This window comes from Naegleria fowleri, assembly GCF_008403515.1.
Source record: "Naegleria fowleri strain ATCC 30894 chromosome Unknown tig2, whole genome shotgun sequence".
NCBI classification, from domain to species: domain Eukaryota; phylum Heterolobosea; class Eutetramitea; order Acrasida; family Naegleriidae; genus Naegleria; species Naegleria fowleri.
In genome coordinates, this window is record NW_025407934.1 from 1,056,176 (window position 1) to 1,083,165 (window position 26,990).

The 26,990-nt window shown below is 37.1% G+C and overlaps 19 protein-coding genes across 19 annotated transcripts; 5 read left to right on the forward strand and 14 right to left on the reverse strand.

Moving 5' to 3' along the window:
* Positions 1-106: 106 nt before the first annotated feature.
* On the reverse strand, positions 107-784 carry FDP41_000772 (uncharacterized protein; the record flags this gene model as incomplete). The annotated part of the gene is made up of 1 exon (XM_044711495.1): positions 107-784. One exon carries the CDS (start codon positions 782-784, stop codon positions 107-109), a length of 678 nt encoding a protein of 225 aa, XP_044569586.1.
* A 209-nt stretch (positions 785-993) lies between these two features.
* FDP41_000773 (uncharacterized protein) lies at positions 994-1,662 on the forward strand (the record flags this gene model as incomplete). The annotated part of the gene is made up of 1 exon (XM_044711506.1): positions 994-1,662. The coding sequence occupies one exon, from the start codon at positions 994-996 to the stop codon at positions 1,660-1,662; it is 669 nt and encodes a 222-aa protein (XP_044569587.1).
* A 90-nt stretch (positions 1,663-1,752) lies between these two features.
* On the reverse strand, positions 1,753-2,184 carry FDP41_000774 (uncharacterized protein; the record flags this gene model as incomplete). Its single annotated transcript, XM_044711517.1, has 1 exon — positions 1,753-2,184. One exon carries the CDS (start codon positions 2,182-2,184, stop codon positions 1,753-1,755), a length of 432 nt encoding a protein of 143 aa, XP_044569588.1.
* Positions 2,185-2,712: 528 nt separating this feature from the next.
* FDP41_000775 (uncharacterized protein) lies at positions 2,713-3,864 on the forward strand (the record flags this gene model as incomplete). Its single annotated transcript, XM_044711528.1, has 1 exon — positions 2,713-3,864. One exon carries the CDS (start codon positions 2,713-2,715, stop codon positions 3,862-3,864), a length of 1,152 nt encoding a protein of 383 aa, XP_044569589.1.
* A 484-nt stretch (positions 3,865-4,348) lies between these two features.
* Positions 4,349-5,087, forward strand: FDP41_000776 (uncharacterized protein; the record flags this gene model as incomplete). Its single annotated transcript, XM_044711539.1, has 2 exons — positions 4,349-4,653; positions 4,841-5,087. 2 exons carry the CDS (start codon positions 4,349-4,351, stop codon positions 5,085-5,087), a joined length of 552 nt encoding a protein of 183 aa, XP_044569590.1.
* A 200-nt stretch (positions 5,088-5,287) lies between these two features.
* Positions 5,288-6,742, reverse strand: FDP41_000777 (uncharacterized protein; the record flags this gene model as incomplete). The annotated part of the gene is made up of 2 exons (XM_044711550.1): positions 5,288-5,482; positions 6,116-6,742. The coding sequence occupies 2 exons, from the start codon at positions 6,740-6,742 to the stop codon at positions 5,288-5,290; spliced, it is 822 nt and encodes a 273-aa protein (XP_044569591.1).
* A 41-nt stretch (positions 6,743-6,783) lies between these two features.
* FDP41_000778 (uncharacterized protein) lies at positions 6,784-8,640 on the forward strand (the record flags this gene model as incomplete). The annotated part of the gene is made up of 1 exon (XM_044711561.1): positions 6,784-8,640. The coding sequence occupies one exon, from the start codon at positions 6,784-6,786 to the stop codon at positions 8,638-8,640; it is 1,857 nt and encodes a 618-aa protein (XP_044569592.1).
* Positions 8,641-8,689: 49 nt separating this feature from the next.
* Positions 8,690-11,118, reverse strand: FDP41_000779 (uncharacterized protein; the record flags this gene model as incomplete). Its single annotated transcript, XM_044711572.1, has 2 exons — positions 8,690-10,753; positions 10,960-11,118. 2 exons carry the CDS (start codon positions 11,116-11,118, stop codon positions 8,690-8,692), a joined length of 2,223 nt encoding a protein of 740 aa, XP_044569593.1.
* Positions 11,119-11,336: 218 nt separating this feature from the next.
* On the reverse strand, positions 11,337-12,539 carry FDP41_000780 (uncharacterized protein; the record flags this gene model as incomplete). The annotated part of the gene is made up of 1 exon (XM_044711584.1): positions 11,337-12,539. One exon carries the CDS (start codon positions 12,537-12,539, stop codon positions 11,337-11,339), a length of 1,203 nt encoding a protein of 400 aa, XP_044569594.1.
* A 334-nt stretch (positions 12,540-12,873) lies between these two features.
* Positions 12,874-14,420, reverse strand: FDP41_000781 (uncharacterized protein; the record flags this gene model as incomplete). Its single annotated transcript, XM_044711595.1, has 3 exons — positions 12,874-13,134; positions 13,205-13,689; positions 13,757-14,420. 3 exons carry the CDS (start codon positions 14,418-14,420, stop codon positions 12,874-12,876), a joined length of 1,410 nt encoding a protein of 469 aa, XP_044569595.1.
* A 220-nt stretch (positions 14,421-14,640) lies between these two features.
* FDP41_000782 (uncharacterized protein) lies at positions 14,641-16,023 on the reverse strand (the record flags this gene model as incomplete). Its single annotated transcript, XM_044711606.1, has 1 exon — positions 14,641-16,023. The coding sequence occupies one exon, from the start codon at positions 16,021-16,023 to the stop codon at positions 14,641-14,643; it is 1,383 nt and encodes a 460-aa protein (XP_044569596.1).
* A 511-nt stretch (positions 16,024-16,534) lies between these two features.
* FDP41_000783 (uncharacterized protein) lies at positions 16,535-17,752 on the reverse strand (the record flags this gene model as incomplete). Its single annotated transcript, XM_044711617.1, has 1 exon — positions 16,535-17,752. One exon carries the CDS (start codon positions 17,750-17,752, stop codon positions 16,535-16,537), a length of 1,218 nt encoding a protein of 405 aa, XP_044569597.1.
* Positions 17,753-18,647: 895 nt separating this feature from the next.
* Positions 18,648-19,478, reverse strand: FDP41_000784 (uncharacterized protein; the record flags this gene model as incomplete). The annotated part of the gene is made up of 1 exon (XM_044711628.1): positions 18,648-19,478. One exon carries the CDS (start codon positions 19,476-19,478, stop codon positions 18,648-18,650), a length of 831 nt encoding a protein of 276 aa, XP_044569598.1.
* A 218-nt stretch (positions 19,479-19,696) lies between these two features.
* Positions 19,697-22,267, reverse strand: FDP41_000785 (uncharacterized protein; the record flags this gene model as incomplete). The annotated part of the gene is made up of 1 exon (XM_044711639.1): positions 19,697-22,267. The coding sequence occupies one exon, from the start codon at positions 22,265-22,267 to the stop codon at positions 19,697-19,699; it is 2,571 nt and encodes an 856-aa protein (XP_044569599.1).
* Positions 22,268-22,681: 414 nt separating this feature from the next.
* FDP41_000786 (uncharacterized protein) lies at positions 22,682-22,981 on the reverse strand (the record flags this gene model as incomplete). The annotated part of the gene is made up of 1 exon (XM_044711650.1): positions 22,682-22,981. The coding sequence occupies one exon, from the start codon at positions 22,979-22,981 to the stop codon at positions 22,682-22,684; it is 300 nt and encodes a 99-aa protein (XP_044569600.1).
* A 46-nt stretch (positions 22,982-23,027) lies between these two features.
* On the reverse strand, positions 23,028-23,807 carry FDP41_000787 (uncharacterized protein; the record flags this gene model as incomplete). The annotated part of the gene is made up of 1 exon (XM_044711661.1): positions 23,028-23,807. One exon carries the CDS (start codon positions 23,805-23,807, stop codon positions 23,028-23,030), a length of 780 nt encoding a protein of 259 aa, XP_044569601.1.
* A 42-nt stretch (positions 23,808-23,849) lies between these two features.
* FDP41_000788 (uncharacterized protein) lies at positions 23,850-24,604 on the reverse strand (the record flags this gene model as incomplete). Its single annotated transcript, XM_044711672.1, has 2 exons — positions 23,850-24,211; positions 24,319-24,604. 2 exons carry the CDS (start codon positions 24,602-24,604, stop codon positions 23,850-23,852), a joined length of 648 nt encoding a protein of 215 aa, XP_044569602.1.
* A 297-nt stretch (positions 24,605-24,901) lies between these two features.
* On the reverse strand, positions 24,902-25,474 carry FDP41_000789 (uncharacterized protein; the record flags this gene model as incomplete). The annotated part of the gene is made up of 1 exon (XM_044711683.1): positions 24,902-25,474. The coding sequence occupies one exon, from the start codon at positions 25,472-25,474 to the stop codon at positions 24,902-24,904; it is 573 nt and encodes a 190-aa protein (XP_044569603.1).
* Positions 25,475-26,212: 738 nt separating this feature from the next.
* FDP41_000790 (uncharacterized protein) lies at positions 26,213-26,884 on the forward strand (the record flags this gene model as incomplete). Its single annotated transcript, XM_044711695.1, has 1 exon — positions 26,213-26,884. One exon carries the CDS (start codon positions 26,213-26,215, stop codon positions 26,882-26,884), a length of 672 nt encoding a protein of 223 aa, XP_044569604.1.
* Positions 26,885-26,990: the final 106 nt, after the last annotated feature.

A 26,990-nucleotide genomic window follows, 5' to 3' on the forward strand; every position in this document is an offset into this window, starting at 1 on the left:
GATTCATGTTGATTTGCTGAAAATTTCATTTCAGTGTTGTGAAATTTCTGAGCTTCTGTGCTTTGGGTGAGACTTGTTTGGCAACATGGAAAATACATTCAAAAAATTAATCAGTCAAATCCTCAATTCTCTTCACTTCAGCCATTTCACCATTGAAAGAGCCCATTCCAAGTCCATCCTCCTGCAAAATATCATCCACTAACGTACAGATTTTTCCATAATTTTTCAGTACAGTATCTGAATCTTCTGGTGTTTTTCTGCACACTGTTTTACATCCTTCCATCACATTCTTGCAAACCTCTCTCAATGCTAATTCTCCAAGATCCTCGTCACCAACAACAAAAAATAGAACGGACTGTATTCTCGTAAACACAATCATTCGCTCATTCATGAATGAAAAAACTTTAAAGAAACCATCGGGTTGAGGAATGGATCCCTTGTTCACTCTTCTCACGTAATCTACAATTGTGTCAGCCCATGCAATGTTTTGATTTTTATAATCATTATTTAAAAGAGATGAGGATAACGACGGTGATCCCTCTAAATTGCTGCTACTACTGGCTATCGTTCCCGATCGTTTGGCCATCATGAGTGTCGTACTGAGTGATGATCTCTTCTTTGGAGAATATGACGCTGGTTTAGAAAAAGATCCTAATAGACTTCCTTCATCTTCCGATTGTTGTTTTTGCTGAAATGATGTTGAAAGAGAAGAAAGAATGGTGGGTGATTTTCGAGAGAACAAGACCTTGAAATAGTCGTCTGTGATGATGACCCCGTCGAGCATTTTTTTCAAGTGAGAAATTTTGATCGCGAAAGGGATGAAGTTCAATAGAGCTCCTGTGCTTCTTTTTGGTTGAAACAAGCAACAAGGAGGAATTCATTGATTCAAATGGCCATTACGTATTTCACAACCACTGAAATCATTTAGGAATCTTATTCGAGCAATTAAAATTGGCTTCCTGTAAAGAGCTTTTTTTTTAAAAAAAAATAAAGATGCAACTTGCCTCAATAATTGCAGTGGTTGTTGTGGCCTTTACGGCAGTGATGATGATGGCAACGGCTGTTCATGGTCAAGATTTTTCTCTTCTCGTTAGACAAAAGAATCAAAGAACTGATTTTCGTGTGGATGGAACCATCGAAAAGGTAGAATCAGACTCCACCTCAACCATCAAGGAAATGATGAGAGGAAATAGCTTCCCTTCCTTAATGAGAGTGCGTGGTTCGGGTGCCTCTTGCACTTATGATAATTCCAATGAAAATGATAAAAGATTTGTCTGTAATGTAACCTTTGAGAAGAAGATCTTCACCAAGAAGGTCCATGTTTCAGCCACTGTAATTTTAACTGCTCATATCAAGACTCAAACCATTGATGTTGAAGTTCAAGTGGCAGGAAAGACCTTGTACAAGAAAACCTATGCCATGAACGCCGTAAATATTCCTCCATTCTGTGTTTCATTGATTATGGACGTCAGCTTGTGTTTGGCTTTGAAGGATATCAAGTTCAATACCAATGCTCCCGGATGTGTGGTGTTTGATTTGAGTGCCTACTTGGATGCATTCGGAGCCAAACAAAATTTGGTGACTCAGCAAGTCGGATGGAATGTCAATGCTTGCAAGAATACAAGAAGCGTTGAAAATTTATTCTTGCTGCAGCCTCAGTAATGATGATGAGAGTAAAGAATTGTTGAGATCATCATCAAATGTATTGTTGGAGTATTCTTCAACAGCAAGCAATGATATTTTGGTTTCTAATTATTTCTTCTTCGATTCTTGTTCGAGTGTTGTGGTTAGGCCAATCATCCACGTTCTCAAATAACAATACAAACGCTCCCGAACGGCAGTATCACCCACTTCATTGTGACCATGTATCCAGTCTTCGGGATGCTGTGCTCGTTTATAGAGAAATGTTTTTCCTCGACCTTTCTCTCCGACTGTGTGTTGAATTTCATACACCATGTCCATGATGAGATCGTCGTCGTTGTCTAATTCAGAGCCATGTGACTCCTTTTCGGTGAGATTAGAATGTGATTTTCTGCAATTGTTTAACAAGTTGAGAACTTCCGGTGTCCTTTGCTGAATGACTTGCTGAACAGCCTCCTCCACAGCTTGGTTTCCTACGTGAGTGAACATGCTCCACTCCACAGAGCTCGTGTCACCGTCGGCTGTATTGATCAATCGCATCATTTTTTTTGTCTTGTTCCTGGTTTTATTGGAACTGACGATCCCGCCACAGAGAATGTGAAGATTAAACAATTACAGACCTGTTGAGTCGAAAAGAGTGTTTTCAGAATTGTTGTTTTCTTGAATCCATCCTATAATTAGCATAACTTGACCAAATGATGATCAACATCTATGGTGTTTGGCTCTTTTAAAACTCACCTAAATTTGCCCAATAAACGACAAAATCATGTTATCATCTATATCTTCCATGAAAATTCATTGAACAGAAATGAGGTCTTGACTTTATTTTCCTCTTGACTCAACCAGCACCATCTCCCTTTTTGAAATTTCCATATTTATCCATTTTTCTTGAAAAAACCCCTCGCTTGGTTGGCAATAGCAAAGAAGAAGATGACTCGACATATTCCTTGCCCACTTGGAAGAGCATCCACACTCAAAAAACTTTTAAATTCTGGCATGCCGTTCGAACTCTAAAAGGAACAACAATCAAAAAAACAATCGAAACAGCGTTGATAACAACGTATCGACATAATGAAGAAGAGCACCTTGATTCTATTGGGTCTTGCGGCCTCTCTACTCATACTCTTTGTTTGTTCCTCTCAAATGGTGGTTGCCTCAGAGGACAAGGATGATTTCAAAGATTCAAATTCAAAGGACCTCTCTTCCACAAGCAGCGAGAAGGTTGATGAAACAAAGAGCACTCTTCCAGTTGAAAAGGACAAGAAAGAAGATGAAAAGAAAGACAACAAGGAAGAAGACAAGTATAAGAAGAAAGAATTTTCTAATGACTCTTATTGTCGTCACATCTGTATCAAACACAAAGTCAAGAATGGCAAGTGTTTGAAACACAAAGTCATCGATCAAAAGAAAGTGTGCGACAAGTATGCCACCATTAAGGCCAAATGTTTGAAATACAAAACCACCTCTCATTGCGATGAATACAGTCAACCAGACAAGAAATGCATCAAATATGCTCACAAGAAGAAATGTATCAAACATAAGAAGGAACGTGTCTGTGATGCGTATGGGAGTAAAAAAGTGTGCGATTGCTACAAAACCAAGAAGGTCTGTGATAAGTACATTACAAAGAAGAAGTGTGCCAAATACGACTACAAGAAGATTTGCAAGAAGCATGAGAAGGTTCCTATTAAGAAGTGTGAACAAGTTTCAAAAAAGAAACGAAAAGAGGAAACGGACGAGCATCGTGATACTCACTCTAAAAAGAAGGATCTCTCCGATTCCTACATGCCTCAACCCATTCAGAAGTGCCGTGTGGTTGGCTATGAAAATAAGTGTGTCAAACATGAGAAGGTTAAATTCTGCTCGAGGCACAAATCGGTGCGCAAGTGTTCCAAGTTCCTCAAGAAAAGGTTGTGTGCCAAGTATAAGAAGAAGCGATTCTGTAAGAAACACAAGACTCTCTCCAAGTGTGTCAAACATTCTAAGAAGAAGTATTGTGTCAAACACAAGACGATTGAATCCAAATGCATTCGATTCAAAAAAGAAAAGAAGTGTGTGAAAAAGTCGAAAGCGAAACGTGTCTGCAAAAAGTACAAATTGACAAAGGGAGAAAAGATTTGTGTCAAACATGAAAAGAAGAAGGTTTGTGCTGAGAAGAAGAAGATTTGTGAAGAAGCAGAGAAGAAGAATTCGAACTCTCCAGATTCGTATGTGTTGATGTAATTGAGAGATTGGAAATCCATTTTCAAACCAGTTCTGTCGATGAGATACAATTTTTGTAAATTTTGAGAAGAGTTGTTTGAATCAAAGAGAGTACTACTTTGAGAGAGTGAGCAAATTTTCGCAACCACCAGGTGGTTCTTGTTAAAGGAGCAATGCATTGGGTATCCATTCTTCAACCAAAGGAAGTTTGTGAGATCTGAGAAGAATGTTTTCAAATACCCTCTGGCAACCTCTTTGTCTACCTTTTCGATCAACAGCCAATAAAGAATTTTGTGAAGTTTTGGCTTTGAAGGATCTTGACATTCTGATTGACCAAAGCTGATCCATCACCGGTTGAACGTCTCAAGGACATTTGCCTCTCTTGAAATAACTCAAAACGCCACTCTTACAAGGTAAAGGTCATCTCAAAAACCTTGTAACCAAATCACATCAAAGTCGTGCAGAGTTCTCGAAATGTTTGGAATATCCGGAAAGTATGAAAAAAATGAAAGTCTTAAAAACGGCAAAACATCAAATTTCTTGTGGATTTTTAATCTTCTCGGAGAGAAAGCATTATCTCCTGTGTCATACGACATGCCATAAAACACCACCCAAGCAACCCTTGATACCTTCTCAAATCAATGATGAGAAGTGGACCATTCCGAAGGGCATGGTGGATGAATCCATTCCGACACAAGTGGGAGATGCAGTGGAAATTGAAACTGCAGTTAGAGAGTTGAAGGAAGAAACAGGTATTGATTTGAAGGAAAATGAAGTGTTGAGGAGAGAGTTTTATGAAAAGTGGGAAAGGTATATTTAATTATTTTTCGCATCATATGGTTTCAATATTATTTTGGATTAATTTTACATGCGAAATTTTCTTATTTTATCTTATTTGGATTATTTAATTACATCATTTGTTGATTTTTATGACATAACAATAATAATTTCACAATCATGAACCTCATGATTGAAATTTCACAAATTATTCCAATAGAGGAGAGTTGAAATTTAATTTACACACAGAATATAAAATTAAAAGCAAGGTAGTGCGAGTGTATTTACTGGACGATGAGAAGGGATTAATCAAAAGCCAATATTCATTGAGCGACATGAAATGCTCCTCACTCATTGATATTGATCATCCTTTGAAAGGTTATCCTGAAGTGGATGCCTTTTTGTGGTGCACAAAATCAGAGGCTTTGAAAATTGCTCTAAAATCACAAAAAGTACTGTTCAAATGACCTTGTTGTAATGTTAACGGAAAATTTTGGACACAACTTGTCCATATTACCACTTTCGACAGGACCACTTGTCATATTGAGAGAATATTTTTTAATAATTATTATTAATGTAAATTACCTATTTGAACGATTGTTTTTAAATTTTTGGAGAATAGAGTTAGAACTTGGCATTGCACTGCATGATTAATGGTTGAATCAATTTAATGATAATCATTTCCCAAATAAGCACCATGATAACAATATTGCATTCTTGCTTGATATAATTCTTCACTATATTCCAATACAAAACCATTGCATTTGAGAGCTTCTTTTACAAATTCTGCATCTTTCTTAAATACTTCATTTGCATACTTCAATACATATCCATTATTCTTCACAGCTTCCAACATGAGTTCCTATCTGATAAAATATAATCACAACTTCGAGATTATATAATGGAAAGACTATTGTTTTTGATTGCCTGTATCACAAAATCTTTGTCGCGCATAATTTCTTTTGGCGCATAATGAAGTAAACATGAATCGTCATTCTTAGCAGCTTCTAACAAGAATTGTCTGTCGTTCAATAGATCCTGCGATATATTACTTAAGTTTTGAAGACACATACGGGAAGTGGTTAAACATCAAGGAGATGCATTACAATTTGCAAGTTATGACATTCGTAATGATAAAGAATTGGTAATAGAAGCCACAAAACACAGTCTACTTCCCAATTCTCCATCTTCCCTTAATTGTTATGATACCTATTCCAATCTATAACCATTCTTTTTGATTTGATTCAAAACAAATTTCTTATCATTCATAAACTCAACAGACTGAGGAATAAATTATTATTCAATATTCTCTATTTTCGAGCCATTTCTTTTTTCCTTGTTGTTTCAATAAGAATTTCTCTCTCAATAATAACTCAACTCCCATTTCCGAAGATGATTATTGAGTTCAAAGTTTTCTCCAAAAACAAAAGAAGACTTTCCTTTTTACCAAATACATTTATACACAAATTGATATAATTCTCAAATATTTTCCCACTCGATACGGAATGGAGTTTGCAATGAGTTCTTGTTCTGTTTGCCCAATAGAGGCAACTTCGGGGTGAGTGTAAATGACATTGGGAATGGCATTGTAGTTCAAGTGGGGACTTGAACGACCTGCCAAGTGCTCGGCCACAGCGAAACCTTCTTCCTCTGCTTTGTGAGCCAACATGGGACCTCTCACGACATCTCCAATGGCATAAATAGTTGGTACAGAGGTTTGTAATTGATCATTCACTGGAATTCGACCTTTTGAATCCAATTTAATTCCAACATTTTCTAAACCCAAATGATGTGTGAAAGGTCGACGGCCAATACAAACCAAAACGACTTCTGCTTTGATGGATTGTCTCACCATTGGTGAACTACCATCATGATCATGAGGACTGCCACCAGTAGGAATGGACCGGACAGATTCGACTTCGAGAGTGACCTTCTTTTGGAGAGTGTCCACATGTCCATTCTGAACGGAAACTCCCAACTTGAATGTCATGCCTTGTTTTTCGAGGATTTGAGAGACTTCTTGATCGAGGAAGGGAGAAATTCGATCAGGATTCGATTCAAGGACTGTCACTTGTGAACCCAATCGAGTGAAAACAGATCCCAATTCAACATTAAATTGCATTATCCTTTTCAATATAAATAAAGGAATAAATGATGAAAAAAATGCTTTCACACTCCACTCGAAGACACCTTTTATTCGGTTTCATTCCGAAAGGAAAATCAAGCCAGTACTTGAGATGGAACAATTTCAACATTGCTAGCAACCATCATCACTTGATTCAATATGTACCACAAGTCTTCGGATTTCATTCCTCAATTTTTGCTCTTAAAAAAGATAAACCATCACCATCATCATCAACGAACAAAACTCCAAAAGCACCCACAACAGCACCAACCTCTTCATCTACTTCGGAAGAACCATCGGCCGAGTTTGGAGAATTTGAATTAGGTGAGGCTAAAAAAGAAGTCATTGAAGCCGTGTTCCGGTTGTTTTCAAAACACGGAGATGTTTCCAGTGCTCAACTATATCTTCGGACTTGGTATAATGAAATTATTCCAAGAGAGAAGAAGTTGAAATTACAGAGAACGAACTATGATGAATTAATCGATTGTTTACTTTTTGGATATTACGGACAGAGTTGTAAACCAAGCGGAGAGGAGCAAATTTTAAGCCATCAATTACTCACAAAATCCTCAAATATTTTCAAAGAATTATTCTTGAAGGATATTCAAGACTCGGATTTGAGAGAGAATGCTCTTGTACAATGTCCAAAAGGAGAGAACTCGCTCTTGCAAGAAATTCGGGGTAGAATGAAGAAATTAGTACAATCGGAGATGGGCGAAAAGGTCTTGTCAGAGAAATTTGGCATCTCTGATCGAACAGATTTACTCCAAAGACTCGAAAGATGTGATTTTGTGACATCGGTCTGTTTGGCCATGATGTACTATCACGACGAAAAGATGAGAGACTTTTCCAAGTCAGAGTCCTTCTTGCTTCGTGCCTTGACTTATAAACCAGACGATGAGAGATGTCTGTTAATGTTGGCCTCATTGAGCGAATTTACTGGTAATGTCAAGAATGCCGAACAAGCATATCTATTACTCTCACGGTATAATCCAGATGATCCTGATGTGTTGGGAGATATTGCTGTTTTTTACAGAAATATCATGCGTGACCTCATGAAATCCAAGAATTACTTTAATATGGCTCTCAAACTGAAACCAAATCATGTAAATAATTTGAGAAATTATGCCATGTATCTCTTTGAAGAGGAGTTAAATGTGGAAGAAGCTCTTCAACTGTTAGAACAGGCCATAGGAATTGTACCAAATGATTACATGACCATGTCTAGTTATGGTGTGGTATTAATGGTCGATGCAATGAATAAGCCATCATCTCAATCCAATACTATTTTCAAAAAGGCAAGAGATGTTTTGAAGCGATCGGTTCAACTGAATCCATTCCAGTCATGCAATATTATTATGAATTATGCCATCTCTGAACGTATGTGTGGAAACAAAATTGATGCCAGGAAGGCCTTTGATGTTGCTGTGAAAGCATTTGAAGAGAACGAGTCCGAGACACCCAATGAGTCTCATGTAGAATTGTTCAATAATTATGGATCCTTCTTATTTGAAGAGGCACTCTATGAAGACGCTAAGGAAAAGTTCCATAAGGCTCTCACTCTAAAGACTGATGCACCTGAAATTCACACAAACCTTGCCTTGACGTATATCAAGTTGAATAATTTAGATCAAGCAGAAAAACACTTTCGTAAAGCAACCAAAAATGTGGCAGATTTAGATGAAAAAGAAGTTGCTGCTGCCAAGCATGGTCTCTTTAACTATGCAAAGTTTGCATGGGAACAAACCAAAGACATGGACAAGGCAAAAACATTGTTTGCACAAATGATTACTATTTGTGACAAAGATGGAGGTGAAAGGAATGAGGATAACTCAGAGTACTATAAAGAGTACAAGGAATTCATGAGAGCCAGTCCTTTAGGTAATAAGAAATAAATCGAAAGCGCAAACTATTATTATTTATCAAAGGTCAATTTCACTTATTTTAAAATAAATAATTATTCTCTTTCAATTTTTGAATATTTCTTTGCACAAGCTCGATACATTCTTGTGCATTCTCCATGGCGAACTGCTCTACAAACGACGGAGGAGCCTTATCTTTCTGTGTGGAATCATGAGGCTGAGGAACATACGAAAGAGTATTCGGATAACCTTTGAGAGTAAAAGACAAAGAGGTGTTGTCAGTCTTCTTAAATGAGAGCTTGACGATTTGTCTCAGTGTTCGCTTCCACAAAATAAGGCCGCTACCCAATATTTGTGGATGTGGTTTTAGGCACATGATTAAATTATCTCCCACTGCAATATATCTTGGTTCTCGAGACTTTCTGGTTTGAGCAGTGAATAGCTTAATGTTCTCTCCAAGAGTCGATAACTCGTCAATTTTCACAACAGTGGTTGGTTCTTGTGATGAGTCACCGCCACTGGAATTAGTAGTGGCAGTAGCATTTGAAAGTTCATCGTCGTCTGATCCTGAGCCTTCCTCTCCCAGTGAGAACACAGGTTTTATCTTGGATTCGATCGTGGATTTAGCTTTTGTGAGAGAGGCACCCAAACGAGGAACCTTATCCTTGTTTTCATTGACAAATTCTTCTGCCATCTTTTTACCCCATGTAATAAAGCTGGAAACCTTTGCAGTCCATTCCTCGGTATTAATTCCAGAGCTGTTCTTATTGACATTTTCAACAGTTTCATCTTTGACATATTCAATTTGATTGGATGTCATGAATTTGATGCAACCTTTAAAGCCGTCAATTGCAATCGAAACATGAGGAAAACCTCCTGTCACAAACTTCATCGCAATGACTCGCAATAGGTTTTCTTCCTCAGGCAATTTTCGTCCGGTACCAAAAATGATGAAATGAGAACCTTTGGCATCTTGGAATCGTTGTAAAATAGCTTTCATCTTCTCGTCATCATAACCAACGCGAGTACCAATATGAATGGCTGTTGGTAATCGAGCATATTGGAAACTCTTCACACTTCGACAATCAATGATAATATACTTGACGCTGGTGGTTTTTGCTCGTTGTTGCTGTCTAGTTCTATCTTTTGTAAAACAATCGACAATTTCACTTGTTGGGATTGGTAAAATGACACTCTCCTGTAATTGTTTTTTGATAGCATCAAATTTCACTTCTGCAGATGCTTGGAAGAGTGACAAGAGTTGGTTACGGGCGCTGAGAGGAGTTTCCTTTTCCAAATTTTTAACTTCCAAATATAACGAAGAAATATCACTCTTGACAGCAATTATCTGTTGTTTGGATGTTGATGAGGTGGACAATGCATCTTTACAATATTGCCTCAACTCATTGGTAGTTGTTAAATTAAGCAAGTTTGTTCTGTCTCTAATTAAAATTGAAATTACAAAAAAGGTAAATATCACAGGATCTCGTTCAATAATTAAAATATCCAGGAAATATGTAAATGTTTCAATAAAATTAGAGTTGAAACGTAAAATCAAATCGACCAATAAAGATTTTGACCACGGAATTATTTCATCAACAATTACTTCCAATCGATGTCTATCGAAATGGATTTGCAATTCTGGATCATGATATTGGAGTAAAAGTCTAAACATTTGATCAAAGCAATCCAACAAGAGATGTAATTGTTCAGAGTTGTCTTTGTCTAACATGGGATTGCTCTTGCTTTCAAGTGGTTTGAAATATCTGGTGAGCATGACATAAACCATGGGATACAATTCGGTGCAAGGCATTGGTTCCACATTGATGCATCGAATAAATTGATAGACAAATCTTGCCATTTCTGGCCGATAACTCAAAATGTTTGGAATTATAGGTGGAACCATCATGTTTGATGACGAAGAATTGGCCATTGAGGTTCGTTCAGCCATATATTGATGATGAAATACCAGAATTTTGAAAGTCTTATCAACCGCCCATTCCGAGAGGGCAGTAGTGTCTTGATTGACAAGTCTCAAATGTTCGATCAATTGATTTTTTGTGATCGGGAGTGATTCTTCTTCAGTAATTGCAGCAAAGGATTGTTCAGTAAGTTCACTTGGGGCAGCCTTGCTCGATAGTAATTTCTATTTTCGATGATTGATCAATCATAACCATGAATAATAATAATAACATGGCAATTAAAATTGAAATGATGATGGTTGAACCATCAAGAACACATCCATGAGGAATTGTTGTCCACGATACGATTCAAAATTTCATCATCATCATCGTTGAAAATAATAGAGAGTTAACGGAACTTGATGACTCATTCAAAATAATTCGTTCTTACCTTCCAAACAGCAACTCTCAATTCATGAGATGGAATCTCCGAGGATGGCATGATCATGGTTTCTCGACAAAAATCTCTCAACTGCTTCTCCGACATTTGATACACATCTTGGACGGTCCATCCCTTCCATGGATCTTGTTCATCATAGAGAAGGGACATTTTTTTTGAAAAAGTATTACCATATATATCAGAACCATAAATATTATAATTCAATCAAATAATGTTTATGATTTAATGTCGAACAAATTGTAATTTGAATTGGAAACATGTTTTTCCAGCTAACGATTATTACGTCACGATTCCTTAATAAAAAAAACTACAGGACACACCAATTTTGACACAAAGATTTTGTTTAATGGAACCGCGTATTGTTTTACTTACAAAAATAACATGGAACTTTGTTGTGAAAATTGTTTTTGCTGATTGTGAAATGCTTTCACTCTCTTTTGAGTGGAATACTCTTCAATTTGTCTCTTCATGACTTGCAACAGGGAGGGAACACTCTTCTTAGAGATCCATTCTCCAAGTGATGCCGAATTGACCGTTTCCTGACACTCTGTGACAAGAGGTCTTAAATGATCAGATCCCTTGAAGAGCACTTGTGGTTCCATTTCGATATGAATGAAATACGTCGCTCGAATGGTTTGACACTGTTTGGAATTGGTGGTCATCTTGAAATCAGTGGTGTTTTCCAATGGTTCCAATTTCCATCCTCCTTGTAAGGATTTGAATGGACTTGATTCTTTCAGATGTGAAAAGGAAATGCCATCTCGAGTGACATGGACCTTGATGTCATATTCGAGAGTTGAAAAAAGGATGGTCGATTTCAAATGAACAATCATTTCATGGTTCTTGGATTCATTCTTCTTCAACGTGTTTGATGAATGTATTCCTTCCACACGTTGTGGATACTTGTCAAAATCTGTCAACATCTCCAAACAATCCTTCAAATTGGTGTTTTCAATGAGACAGGATTGACTGGAAAATGCCACACAATGTTTGTGTTGAGAAAAAGAATGGTTGGAGGAATCATGATGTGTTGGAAATTGAAGCATGGCCTGATTGAGTTCTTCTATCAAAGAGATGGATTCTTGTTTCTTACTTTCGAAAGGGCATGACGAGCAGTTATGAGTATCAGAATCTAGTAGATTTGTTGGATATATCAAGAGTTCTTGTTGTTGGTCCTCCTCCTTCTCCTCTTGACCATGGATAACATGTTCAGCAGCATTTGACATGTCTTGTTCTAACTTGGCGTTAGGATGATTTGCCTTGACTTGCTGTTGACCACATGCTGGTAAGGATTTTGTTGTTTCAGGATCATCAATGATCGATAATGGAATATCTTTTGAAATGCTTGTTGAGAGTGTGGTGGGTTTTGAGCAATTCCATCGACGAGTCGTGACGAGTGCTGCTGCTTTTTCATCTCTCTTTTTAATTTCATTTCGTTTGGCAAGCAAAGGATGAGACGAACGATGGACATGATCTTGTATTTCGGGAAGGAGATGGGATTTAAAAGATGTTTCTTGATGGTTGTTGTTGTTGTTGAGTAGTGTATTCGACACGATGAAAATCAAGGACATGGGAACGGCGGTTGAGAGAATTGTTGTTTGTTTTGTTGTTGTTTTTTTCTTGATCGATTGAAAATGGATATTGAGAGAGAAAAATATGTAACTTCTGTTGAGGGACGGTAATGGCCATTACGGCATCAAGTTTCTTTTCATGAGGTCCATAAATGGAATAATTGAAACTCTAAATTTCTAAATTAGTTCGGCATCATTTCCATTCACAACCTGCTTAATGGGATCTCAAATTTTTTAATGATGCCAATCATCCTCAACAGTAATGTTTCTCAAATTCCAATCAATGGTTGTGTGAATTTGTTTTATCCATTCACAAGTGTGAATGAAAATGGAATTAATTGGACAGCAAAGCTCGTGACATCTTATTCGCACAATCAATCTTGTATTGGAACCACCAAGTGAAGAGTGTTTTTTGATAGTCATCCATTTTCTTTGGATTTTCATAAAAGTATTTGATCAAGTCAATCAAATCAGGATGTTGAACATAGGCATGTTTTGATATATCAACAACTTTTAAAGGATGACCTTTTGGAAGTCCACTAAATGATTCTAAATCTTCAGGAATTGGAATTGCTCCATTTTCAAGGGCTTCCCACTGTCGCATGTCAAACAACCAATGAAAATAGAGTTCAAAAAAAATTCAATTTCAAAAACATTCTACTTACCACTCGGAACTGTTCGGGATTATTTCCTGCAGGGCACAACACTAGAGCTGAATCCAACATTTGGAGAGAATAATCGACCTTACTTCCCTTATTGAAACCGTCAGTGAAAGAAATGTCACAAATTTCTTTTTGAACTATTTTTCCATCTTCTGTGAATGGTATCTTCTTCATTTGTGCAATTTGGAATCCAGATCGAATGCGACGTTGACCTCTAAAATAACAAAATTTACCTCGTTTCGAAGCAGGAACAAGAGATGAGAACTGGAAATCAGCAAGGTCTTTCATAAATTTCTCATTATTTTGAATGTGAGGAGGAAGTCGAGGAATATAAGATTGTGAAACATATGGATAACAAGTAAACAGAGGAAAGAAATGAATATTTTGCAGTGTGGCATTCAAAGATGTTAATGCATGATTCCAATAATTTCTAAAAACAGCGTCAAAATTCTCATAATTTTCCTTTTTAAGAACAACCAATTGTTCGTCTGCGAGTTCAAAAAAATTCGGTTGGGTGACATGTGAATGATTTGAATGTTGGAACACAAAACCTACCTCCTATCAACCATTTCACAACTTTGGTGTGTGGATACAACACTCCGAGTTTCTCCAACACAGCATGTTTAAAGTTGTTGTTATATCCAGGAATTGGTTCACCCTCATCCTTATGAACCAAAATCAAATAATTGGTCTTCTTTAATTCCTCTGTTTGATCCAAACGATGACAAATCATTTCTTGAGGTTCCTTTCCTTCATATTTCTTTATCAACACTCGATGAGAAATGATGCCACTTCTAGGAAGCCTGAGTAAAGTTTCAATTTCGCAGGAAGGAGAAAATGTAGTCACAATGCAAATATTACCATCATGTGCGAATGACTCTGTTGGAATGAATTGATTCTCGACCTGTAATTCTCGATCTTTTCGAGATGGAGTGTTTGTTGTAGAGAGTGTTGAACGTTGATGATGAGCATTAGAATTACTACTCGAAGAAGAAGAAGACGCTGATGATGATGATTCGTGCGTCGTCATGACAGTAGAACTGGGAGATAATAATGTGAAGAAGATGGATAACACTGCCAATACAATCAAAATTTTCCAAAATTTGTCATTCTTGCTTGGCGAGAGTAACCAAGAGGACCACCACCACCGCTTGTTCGAAGAGAGTGTTGAAGTTGTGGAGATTGTTGAGGTGTTGTTGGTTGTAGGGAGTATGAACATTTTTTTGTATGCTGGCACACAATTATGACATTCTTGGGTGACATTGACAAACTCCAGGTTGGAGGAGAAATGATATTATTGAAATGGTATCTGTGAGATTAATTGTGCAAATGCCTTCATTCCTCACTCGTGAGCTGTCATCGAGGGAATTTCCTGGATTCTTCCAACAAGAACATGCTGATTTTTCATTCAACAAACAGCTCTATACAAAGAGCCCAATTTAAAACCTTCTCTTATAGGTAACATCAGTTTTTAACACTCTCCAACCAATAAATCCAATCGTGAGACCACTAGTAGCATTCATCACATTCATTCCATACATGACATCTGCGACTTGTGTAAAACATTCATCAATTTCACTTGAAAAGTGGTCATGGCCTTCATAGCGTGAAAGACAGACTCTCTTTTCTCGAAGGCAAATTTTAATGTTCGAAGGAGGATGAGAGTCTTCTTCAAATGGAATCATTGGACGAGTGTTGCTGCTGTTAAAAGTGGTAATAGTAGTAGAAGTACTTGTAGTAGAAGAGGTGGAAGTAGTACTTGTAGTAGTCGTATTTGTGGTGGTATTTAACTTTTCTTTGCTTGTTGGAGTCAATGTGTGTGAAGTCGACCATGAAGACAATGACGTTTGTGTGGAATGTGGAATCTTTTTTGAATATTTAGTACTATACATTCGATATTGAAAGATCATGTAGAAAAAGCTCAAAATTTCTCTCATGAGCCAAACAATACAAGCAAAATAGGCCTTATTGTGATCCTTTTCTGAGAGATTTAAATTCTTAATTTCTTTCTTTAAAAAATCTGGAAAGAAGATTGAAGTGATATTTTCCTTATTGCTATATAAGGATTCAATAAATATTTCAGCAAAACTGAATTTGTTGAGAGGAACGCGTTTGGGATAGGATTTGTAAAGACGATACGCTCCTCGTATGGGTGAAGTGACATATTTTCGAAAATGTTCCAATTGATGTAATTCACGTGAGACAATCTCTGAATCTTGATCGATGGAAAATTTAGTACCATGTAGAATTCGATGCTCTTTGAGAGGATCAAATGCAAGAAATTTCAATTGTCTTGTGCTGTCTTGTAGGTGATGCAATTTGGCTTCACAATTCTCTCCAAATAGAGCCACTGGCTCCAGTTTGACAATTCCAAAATTCGAGTCACACATGACATGATCATCATAACTGGGTAATAAGATGGGAAATTTTGTATATTCGCCTCCAAGTTTGGCAAAATGAAACGATCGTTTCAAACTTCTCTCAAAATTTAAAAACAATCTGGATATTGAAGAATTAAATATATATTTTTCCCACACGCATAAACACCACTCTTTGGAGACCATTGCAAAATTATGAATTAATTCAAAATACGAAATAAATTGAAAAACATTTCCGACAAGAACATCCATCGGAAAGTCTTTGAAATAATTTTTCAGGGCATGGTCTTTCTTATTTGTCTCCGACGTTATAGAAACGTTTCTACTGATCAGTAATAATTCTCTCATAAATCGCTTTAGTATGCGTTTGGAATTTGCATCATATTGAAGTTGACTTTTGTCAGCATTGGACATGCTGTATGATGATAACTTGGACGGTTGCATTTTTTTGGAAAGAACTTCTTCTAACCCCACGAAGGAAGTGGAAATTAACTGAACAAAGGTAAAGGGGCAACTTGACATTAATTAATTGAAGCAAAGTCTCACAAAATGCGATCACACTTATTTAGCAGCAACGACTGTTGACCCAATCCTGAATTTTCATCTTAACACAGATGAACAAGAAAGATCGTCTAGAAATCGATGAAGAAAACAAATTAAGAACTAACAAGTCATTGAGGTGCACCGAATCTTGGGATTCAATTTGAGAACACTGAAGATGAATTCTTGTCTATTTTGGCTTTGATATTTAAAGGAAGGTAAATTAGGCAAAGAGGTTGTCCTTAAAAAAACCAAAAGGAATGAAAGAAAATCAGCCGTGACATTAAGCTTTGCAACTCGTTTGTTCGCTGGTAAAGCGAGATGAGCATCCGAATTCGGAACCAAAAGTATTTGAGAACAGCGGCAGATTTGATATCTCACAAATTGAGTTCGCAAGTTTATTCTATGAATCTCGTTAATGTTGTTGCTGTTGCAAAGATTCCAAGGCTTGTTTTATACTATCATAGGACAAATTTTGAAGAGCGGTCCTGAAGATCGTATTACTTTCTGCATAATCCTTCCAGATCTCCATGTAAATTTTTAATTTATCTACCAGGTTTATATTGTCCTTTGAACTCTCATTGAATAATTTACGAAGTTCCTCATCATATATATAAAAACAACATTTTAACAAACATTCCATATCAAATTTCTTCTGGTAGGGGATGGGATGTTTTTCAATAAATGCTTTTGCATAATCTTGAGCACAAAAGGAAACAGTTCCTTGAAAATAAGAAACATTATAATGTTCTGATTTTTCTTCTGCAAATCCCCAATCTAACAAAACGAGATCATAGTCTACTTCTGTCGTTTGTACAATATTTTCAGGTCTAATATCTTTGTGAAAAAAGCCTGCATCGTGAACATCTTTCAACAAATCTACAATGCATGCTAATTTGTTAAAGGGAATAGGTATTAATTTGTTAATAATTAATTGTGTATATTTTGGCATTAGCAATGTATTTTCATCTCCTTCAGACACAATTTTAGGAATGTGTTTTTTGCTTTCTGATGATAATTTTGAGTGTAAAGTTCTCAATATTTTCTTTTCTTTCTCGACAACCATTCGATCAATGGAGGTACATAATTTCATAGCGATTTTTGATGATGGATCATTTGGATCAGTAATTTCATAGACCACAGATGTCGCGCCAATTCCTAAAAAACTATGAATTTTTACAGAAAAAGTTGGAGTTGGAATGTCTATATGCAAACGAAGCATGTTTGAGAGATATTGGACACCATCAGAGTTTTGATCATTGCTCTCATGAGAGCATAGAGGAAATAAGTCCGTGATGAAATAATGAATCTGATTTTCGTCTCGTTCTGCTTTTACAAATCTAATTGATTTATATGTTGAAAGAGCTCCAAATGCTTCTCTTCTGTTTTTCTGAATCCGTAAAATTTCTGTCAAATAAAAAAACACTTGGCCGTGTGCTGAGGAGTTAGAAATATTAGTATGCTTCACCTCAATGATAGAATGTAATATCGAACTAAAACCACTCGCAACTCGAGATACGTCTTGAATGTCAAGATTCTTTGGAATCAAACAAACATCTGGCCTCTTATTACCCAAAGTAACGTGTCGAGAGGTATCATAGGGCTTTGCATTATATTCAATTCCGCGAGCCATCTCGGTAATAAAACTCATAAAAGCTTGTTGTACATTATTTTCATTGTTAAATTCACCGTATCGTTTAGTTTTAACGGTGATCCGTTCCCCAATTTCTCCGAGCCATGTTGGTGTTACAATTTCGGTCAGGTTATTTTTGACATGTTGTTCGTAGAAATCAAATTCCGAAATTGAAAACGCATTTGGTGTTTGGATGGTAAGTTTCACTCTCTTTATGCGTTGCTTTTCCAGCTCAACTTCTGCTAGCTTTTGTTTTGTTTTTTCTTCTTCAGCTTTTCTTTTTTTCCTCTTCAGCTTTTCTTTTTTCCTCTTCGATCTTTATTTCTGCTAGCTTTTGTTTTGTTTTTTCTTTTTCAAGCTCTACTTCTGCTTGCTTTTGTTTAAAAGCAAGTTCTAATCTCTTTAATTCCAATTCGGCCGAAGATAAGTTTTGTGTGGTTGTTGATGATGGTGTTGAATGTTCTGACATGTTTGGGAAGTGGAGGTATTTTTTTTTCTGCGATTCACCATCCGGCCGATGATCCAACCTTCAGGTTGGAATTTCCAGATTTTTATTTTTAAAATCAACCTTTCATCAGATCTGAGGATTTAATTTTGAGCGCGTCAAGAACAAATGTACGTACTGCAGGAAACACAAAGCAATTAATGAATTGATAAGGAACAAAATGATTTGTGTTCTCGCCAAAATTTTGGATTGCTTCTTTCTTGTTGTGTTTACAATTGGATTTTAATCTGAGTGAGAAGAACAAATCTTAGTCAATTCAAATGTCACAACAAATTGCAATAAATTTGGCATACTCGTGTAAGGTGTATACAAGAATCAGTTAGCATGTTGGATGAGTATTAGAAATATTCGATGATCGATCAACTATCTCCTTAAAAATCCTTACGAATATTAATAATTCTTCTTCAAATGCTTGTTTCTCTGTTTGAGCATGTGAGAAAACACCGAAGGATAGCCATACGCCACAATAAAGCAAAAGAAAAATATAACTAGCATCTTCTTGTAGAGAGGATATGGATTTGAGGGAGGAAGAGATGGTTTTTTCTTTCTAGAGATTTCTGAGTTATTACTGCCATGGTGATCAGTCGCTACTGTTGGCATTTCATTGCTTAGAGTTAATGTGCCACCAACAGAATCATATTGCAACCATTTTGAAAAAACAACACGCAACACTAATCCAATTTCACTCAACATGCCAATAGGATATAAAATCAAGAATGCATTATATCTTAAAAATTTCAATAATTTCACAACTTTGGCTGTCTTGGGATCTTTTTCTAAATCACACGTTTGGCTGATGTAATGTGAATATCGAATAATGTCTGCCAATGCCCATGATACTTGTAGAGTGAACATTGTAATGTCTGTCAGTAAATCATTATTTGGTAAATCATCTGCTATAAAATAAGTAATAAACATTCTGCCGAGTGTCTGTCCTAGAGTTGTTGAGAGAGATGAATTTGGAGTTATACCTGTAATGACATGAACGGTCTCCATTAATTGCAAAGTTTGAATAGTTTTAAGATATTTTCTATTGAAAGTCCATAATGACGGTTTTTTCGCTGATAATCGTTCCAAAACTTGTTTGTTTGTAAATTTTAATCGACCACCATGTTTCTCAAGCAGAGGTCGAACAGTTCTAAATAATAATAAATTAATCCACTCTATGGCTTGTAGTGCATTGTAAATGGTAATATATTGTTTGGATGTAATGATCGCCATTGTACACAGATGATGAGAACAATTTTATAATCAACGAAATATTAATAGATTGAATAAATTGGCCAAAGACAATAATATGATCGGAGACAAGCAGGGAAAGTTTATCTCGTTCAAGGGCCCTTGAAAATCCTCTCTCAAACAGTGTATTGTTGTTTTAATACCAGCTCTGGTCTTTGGTCACAAACAAATTTTTTAAAAGAAAATTCCAATTTTCCTGTTTATTTGAAATCCCTTGCGATTAGCTCAAACATTGGATCAACACATCGGAGAGTGACCGATTGGTTGGTGAGAAGAGATACTGCAGGGAAGAGAGTTCCAGTGATATTTCTGAAACATTCTCCAACAAATTTACCATTAATGTACCAAGATAGAGTCGATCCAATATTGTTTTTGGGATCAATTGCGTCTTCAAAAGCTTTGAGATAGTACTTGATACGACCCTTCACAATGTCACCCTCATTGAAAGGTACATTATTCCATTGAACTACTGGATCACAAGTGAATGGTTGTTTGTGTTTGAGATGGGTATTTGAATAGAAATGCAAATTGTCACCATTTCCACCTGCATACCCAAATCCAGCATGTCTGTCGTATCCTATAAGATTGGTAGGGGTAGACTCCTTATAAGGGAAGGCCTCTGTTTCAAGGCCGACTACAATCCACCATCCATTGGCATTGGACTTGTCGAATTTTTCTATCTTAACTTCAAACTCATAGATTGCAACATCGTCCGTAATGATATCGACTTCGCCGTTTTCAAGATCACTCGCTGATATAAGAGGAAGGGTCATGTATCCGTTTTTACGCTTCTCCATTTCTGTTGGAATTCGAATTGGTAAGTTCGTTCTCACAGTTTGCCAATGATAAGTAATATTATCCTCACGATAAACAGTTGCATTGTTGTTCTTGAATTTGATGTTATTTCCACGTTCACAAGTGTCCCAGCACAGTTTTAGAGCCCAATTAATAAAGAATCGATAATAGGTTTTCCAAGATCTGTAATAGCATGGTGGCTTCTCACATGCATTCATAAATTTGGATTTAATTTCATGAAGTGGAGTGCCTGAGAAAAATCTGGGATATCTCTCTGATGATTTTGAATTGGTCATGTTCTGATATTTACGTTTCAAATAGTAACTGTACACGTTCATACAGAGTTCTTTCCATAACATTTCATTTCTTGCAAATTCTCGTTCAAATTCTTTGCACACCAAGCCAATACCTAAAGCAAGTTCTTTGTGTGTGAGAAATGAGAAAATCTGGTAGTATAAATCGGGAATGAGTCGAATAATTTGTTTCTTAACTCTTGGTGTCGAAACAGTATTGCTTGTAAAATGAGTTGGAGAGGCAAAATGGAATGGAGTCGCGAAATTCATTGGATCCACCATATTTACAGGAAAACCTCTATGTACAGGAAGAAGTGGAGATGGATTGGCCCTCAAGACTGGAGATGATGGAGAGTGTGTGATGAGTTTGGAGGAAATTACTTTCTTTGTTGGAGTTGAAAATGGTGCAATGTCTAATACTGATGTAGTAGTGGTGGTAGTAGTGGCATTGTTGGTTCCAACTGGAATGTTGTCATTAAGGCTATTGTGCATGCTGTTGGATGCTAAATATTGTTGATTATTATTGTGAGACATTGTTGAGGAGGAAGATGAGGCAACTGGAGGAGGGCCCACAGTCACCTCTTCAGGATACAAAGGTTGTGATGAGGAAACAGATCGTTCCCGATGATTTTGTGTATGAGGGACTCTTGAGTGCACATTCGAAGTGTTGGTTCCATTATTATTATTACCATTGCCCATCCACGAGGAAAGAGCAGTATTGTTCTGAGAATAGACATGATAAGCTTTTGGTTGAGAGGAATCCAAATTACTAAGCAAAACTCTCTCCAAACTAATCGGAGGTCTGAATGGTTCTGTTGGTGGCACAAAGCAAAAAACATCGTTATTAATAATTTGATCCGTACTGTCAATTTCAGTTCCTCTAAGAGAGAATAGTTTGGGCAGTAATCCATCGCTTTCTTTTTCACTTCGAGCACTTCCAGCTCCAACCTGATCCGTAGATGATGCATTGCTTATGCCATCCTTGTTGCTACTCAAAATGAGTGAATATCTAAATTTTGCAGAAACCATTGCTATTAATTCCTCGAATGATGTATGAACAGGGTCAAATGAGATCATCTTTCCATATTGCAGGGTACCATTCGGAAATACATGAATTCGTACCATTGGTCGGCCAACGATATAATTGTCTTGATTCAAGCATTGAAAAAGACTTTCGTTAGAGTGGTGATGCTGAGAAGGATGATGGTGATGATGATGTGCAGAAGCATGACCAGTATAGCCTGAATGGAACGGCTTTCCATGAAAGCTGGTCATGTTTGCAGCAATTTGTGGAGGTGAATGAAGTAGGGTGGAAAATGATCCGTCGAGCTCTGGTGCATGAAGCAATTCGTCATGATCTAAAAGAGCCAAGTTAGGTGCATGATGATGTCTATGGTGGTGATCCGCAGAAGCAGAAGAGTTCAATAAGAAGGAGCCAGGCTCGGCCATTTGTTCCTGTTGATGATGATGATCACTGCTGCTACTGACGTTGTAGTAGAATGGTGAGGAGGATGAATTTTCTAAATCATAACCGTGATGATGCTGGGTTTCCGGGGAAAGAAGTGATGGAGATGTGAATGACTGAGTACTGTCCCTCAACGTTGTTTGGTGATTGTTGTTATCACGGCTGGAGAAGAGCATCCTACTGCTGCTGGGATTATTCGAGGTGTTATTTTCAATCATATGGATAAATCTTCTCAGTTGGCGCTGTGGTTGTTTGTTTTATATTCGTGGTGCTGTAATGAATAATCCGTACAGATTGTTACTGGTGATGACAACAGGAAATTTAAATTGTATTATTATCCTCGGCTGGTTTGGAACGGTTGATAGTAGTGGTAATCCTTGCGTGCTATTGTTGTTGTTACAACAACCATACAAACATCCATACCTGATGATGAATTTCTCAACGTTGGTGGTTGAGCAGCAAGAAAAAGACTGGCGAATTAATTTATATTCACGAATTCGAAAACCACTCTTCTGCCTTGTTGATTTCAAACCAGGCACTCAAAGAAACAGACTACCGAGGAAGAAGAGGGAATAGGAGAAGCAATTTTTTGGGAGGGGTTTCCTTTTTGTGCACACCACGTGGTGTGTGAATCACAAGTGTTCCAATTCAACCTTGGCTTTCTTGCATGACACCTCGTAATCATCGTTCTCATCATCTACTTCATCATCCTCGTCGCCGTCGTGAGGAATTGGTTTTCTTTTGAGCTCATTCTCCTCTTCGTCGGCCATTCTCATTTCCCAATATTCCATCCATTGTTTGAAACGTTCTTCTAGTTCTTTGTAGGCTCGAGAAACAATTTTGTAAACTCGTTGCAGACGATCTGACACATAATCTATGGCACATCCATTCTCATGAACTGCTTGAAAAGCCACCTCTTCGTCATCTCGCATGCAGACGAGGCATACTGCAAAGCAAGTCCATCATTTTGAACGGCTGTCAAGACAATCTCCTTGCCCGTAATTCCTCCGAAGCAAGACTTAAACATGCACCTCTGTTAGAGACGGCAGCCAATACAATTTCCTTATCTCCACTTAATGGTTCGTTTTGAACGGCACTCAATACATCTGGGTGCTGTTTCACTGCTGTCATGACCATTTCTTTATCTTGTCGGAGCGACTCATGGACACAAGAAAGTACTCTTCCATCTTGTTTTAAGGCCTCCATTACAATCTCCCTGTCACATTGCAATTCATCATTGGCATATACGAGAGAAAATGAATCATTTCTCACTGCAGCCAAAACAATTTCCTTATCGTTCTGAAAATCATAACTGACCCAGCCCAAAGCCATATCATAACTTTTGACAGCAGCCAATACAATTTCTCGGTCTTCTTGAAGAGCGTGTGGAATGCATTCAAATACTTGACCATCACTTGTAACTGCTTTTAAGACAATTTCCTTGCCATCGAACCAGTCTTCTGCATACCTTAATGCATCTCCAAGTTCTGTCACAACCTTCAAAATAAAATCTCGATTGTAATAGAGGTCATTTCCAACATAGAATAATGCCTCTAAATCATTCTTAATGGCCTCCCAAACAATTTCTTCATCGTTAATGAGATCATCACTGGCATATCCTAACGCAGGTCCATAATTTTTAACAGCAGCAAGCACAAGTTCTTTGTTGCTGCGTTGGGACTCTGGAGCAAACATTAAGGCATGTCCACATACCTCAATCACTGCTCCATATCCTTTCATGTACTCGTTGAATGACATGGGGTGTTTGTTTTCCCATAAATTACATTGACGATCAATATCTCAATTGTTCGGACAAAGAATTGCAACATCCTCTTTGGCTGCCTCAATGATGATATCAAGATCCTCACTGTGATCAAAATAGGGGTAAACCTCTGGTCTTGATCGTACGGCCTCTAGCACGTGAGCCTTTGTGGCGAATTCATTAAGTGAAGAAATATAATCTCCATTAAACTTGACAGCTCGTGACAGCGTTTCCGGTGAAATGTTAAAGTTGATCCCTTCTAAATCTTCAACAATGTATGGTGAGCTGTTCACTGCATGTTCAATAATTTCATCGTCAATGTTTAAAAGCTCATCTCTCGTGAAATACATTAGGGCATCTCCATTGTTCTTGCATGCCTCTAATATGTATTCGCGAAAACCTATCGATTGTGGTGATAAATAGAGGATAAATTTCAAAGCATATCCATCTTCTCTCAGAGCTCCAACAAAATTTCATGAGTTTGTAAGGGTGTGAAATGGATCGCACAACCATTCTGTTTCACAGCAGCTCGAGCGATTTTGGTATCCATCTCAAGAGGATTTTCGCTGTCTTCTACAAGTTCCAATAGTAAGCCATTGCAAGAAACCATTTGTAATGCCACTTCTCGATCCGTGGTGATGAGCTCCTTGCTTGCTTTCATGAGTAAATACGGATGATATTTGCCCAATTGCAAAAGCATTAATTTTTCATGTAAATATTGTGAAAGTTCTTGACGAGTGGTTTCCATTCGGTTTTTCAATTCTTGGAAGAGGGATTGTTTTGATAAAAGCATTCCGATGATGTTTGGGAGGCTGCTTTTGTTGGAGAATCCAATAGCACCACTGTGGTTGAAAATGACATTTTTTAGTGGAAACAACATCAGTTAATTAAAGAACCACATAATGAACTCGAAAAGAATTGCATTCGAAATGAAGATCCACTATTGCATTTGACAGACTTCTGGAGAAAACTATGTATTTCTTTTTGGGTGTGAAAATTCTAATGAGATGACAGGTCAGTCATTTCTTCTGAAGTGACAGCACTCTCACTTCTTCTTTCAGCAGTCTTTTCATCGTCTCACATGACCCTATTACTTGTTATTCAACCTTCTGTAAAATCTGAATGAATTGTGACTATCATTCTCCAAATATCGTCTCACTTGATCCATATTCTCTTTTACATAGGCTGGAAGGCGTTGTTGTTGTGTTTTTACCGCTTGCTCAATTTCCTTCTCTTCCTCACTATCTGTTGAATCCTCTTCATAGGGATGCTTCAAATCATTCAACTCTAATTTTCTTTGTAATTTTCTGTTCTTTCGACGAGTTCTTTTCGAACATTCCTCTGCCCACTTTTCAAGGCGATGATTCTCTTTCACTTGTTCTTTCAATAATTGAGGAGAGTACGCTGGATCACTCATAATTTCATTATATTCCTCAACAGCCTGTTCTACTGATGCAAATTGATAGTTATCGGAAAGCACTGGAATCGTACCCCAATACTTTCTACTTGGATTCGATGGGATCAAGTCAATACTTGTAGCTGGATGGTTGTTGGACAAGACATCACGAACTTTCTTTCGGTAGACTCTCCTCTCGCTTCCTTTGCCATTCTTTCTGTATTCATCGCTATAATAATCGACAGCTTTCTTGTGGGATCTTGTCATTTTTTTGAGTTCAAAAGTTTGAGTTATTTTTATCACCTGATTCAGTTCATGGTGAACTAAAACCCATCGATGATGTTTCTGGAACAAGTCAATCGATAGTGATAAAAAATAAATTATTAGTATTATTTTTTATCACTATTACTTTGTTTTAATGAATAAAAAAACTACATTATTTTAATTATTTAAATTTAATATTGGATTTTTAACATTGTATTAATTAATTGGATCATCGCTTGATTATGGTTAATAATTTAAATTTCAAATGTTTCTTCTGTTTGTATTGTTGAGCGCGATAAGACTGTTTGGAGAATTTTCTTCTTCTATTCTTAAGGATCGTGTTTGGTTCGGAGACGGAAGAGAAAGAAAGGTGGCATTCCCTACAAGTTCCCCAAGTCTTGAATGCAGTGGGACGTACATTCTTCCAGTCAGTTGTTTGTATTGTCTTTTCAACATCTGGTTGCGGAGGTAAAGATAATCAGCAAGCAAAATCAAAGTCATAATGTAGATCGCGTTCTTGGACAATATGGTGGCTGCGTTCACCAATCTCAAGGGTAGTTTAAAAATTCCTTTCAGTGCATCAAGAAACAATCTTGATTTGTTCATTTTGAAATGTATATATTAATTGATGAGAATTTATGATCGAGAAGAAGTGTTGAACATTTTTTAATTTGAAGGAACGACAAGGCGCGCCCAAACGACCGATACATTTTAATTTAAAAAAAAAGAATTTGCAGAATCATGTCCTCCGTGGTCGTGCCACAATTTTTTCCTTCATTTCATTTTCAAATTACTCAAGATCCGATTTCATCTTCCAATAATTCTTCGTCGTCCCCTCTGGTCACAAGTGAACACTATGGAAGTATTTTACTCATGATGTTTCTGGAACAAGTCAATCATCACCACGACACGAGTCAAGAATTATTCTCCTTTCCTAATGATGACAACGATGCATTTGAAGAAGATCCTTCCGAACTTCCCAATGCAAGCTCAGACTCGGATGGAGTCATTGACCAGAATATTCTCTCCAATTCGAGACGATTGAGTCATGTTGGTTGTCATTCTTTTCATTCCTCTGCTGAAAGGACATTGAACGATGAACAAACAGTAGAGGATGACAAATCCACAACCAATTCAAAGAAAAGAGGAAGAAGGAAAATCCAATCATCTATTATTCATCATACATCTAAAAAGAGAAACAACAAAAAGACCACTTCCCGTCAATCCAACCCTAAAAAGGATGAGCAGAATGAAGAAGAAGAACATGTTTGTTCCTCTTCTTCGGAAGATTCCGAACAGTCAACAACAGCACGTGTGGCAAGGAGGAAACGAAATACATCGTCACGAATTGTCAAACAAAAAAAGACAATGAAAAGAGAGAATTACAAAAAACCACGTGTTGCCAAGAGGTAGATTTGAAAGTCATTCATTTTAATGTAAACGATTTGTCGAACGATTCACATGAATGTTAATTCTTTATACCACCAATGTTGGTGTCCAACATGTTGTAAATAATTTC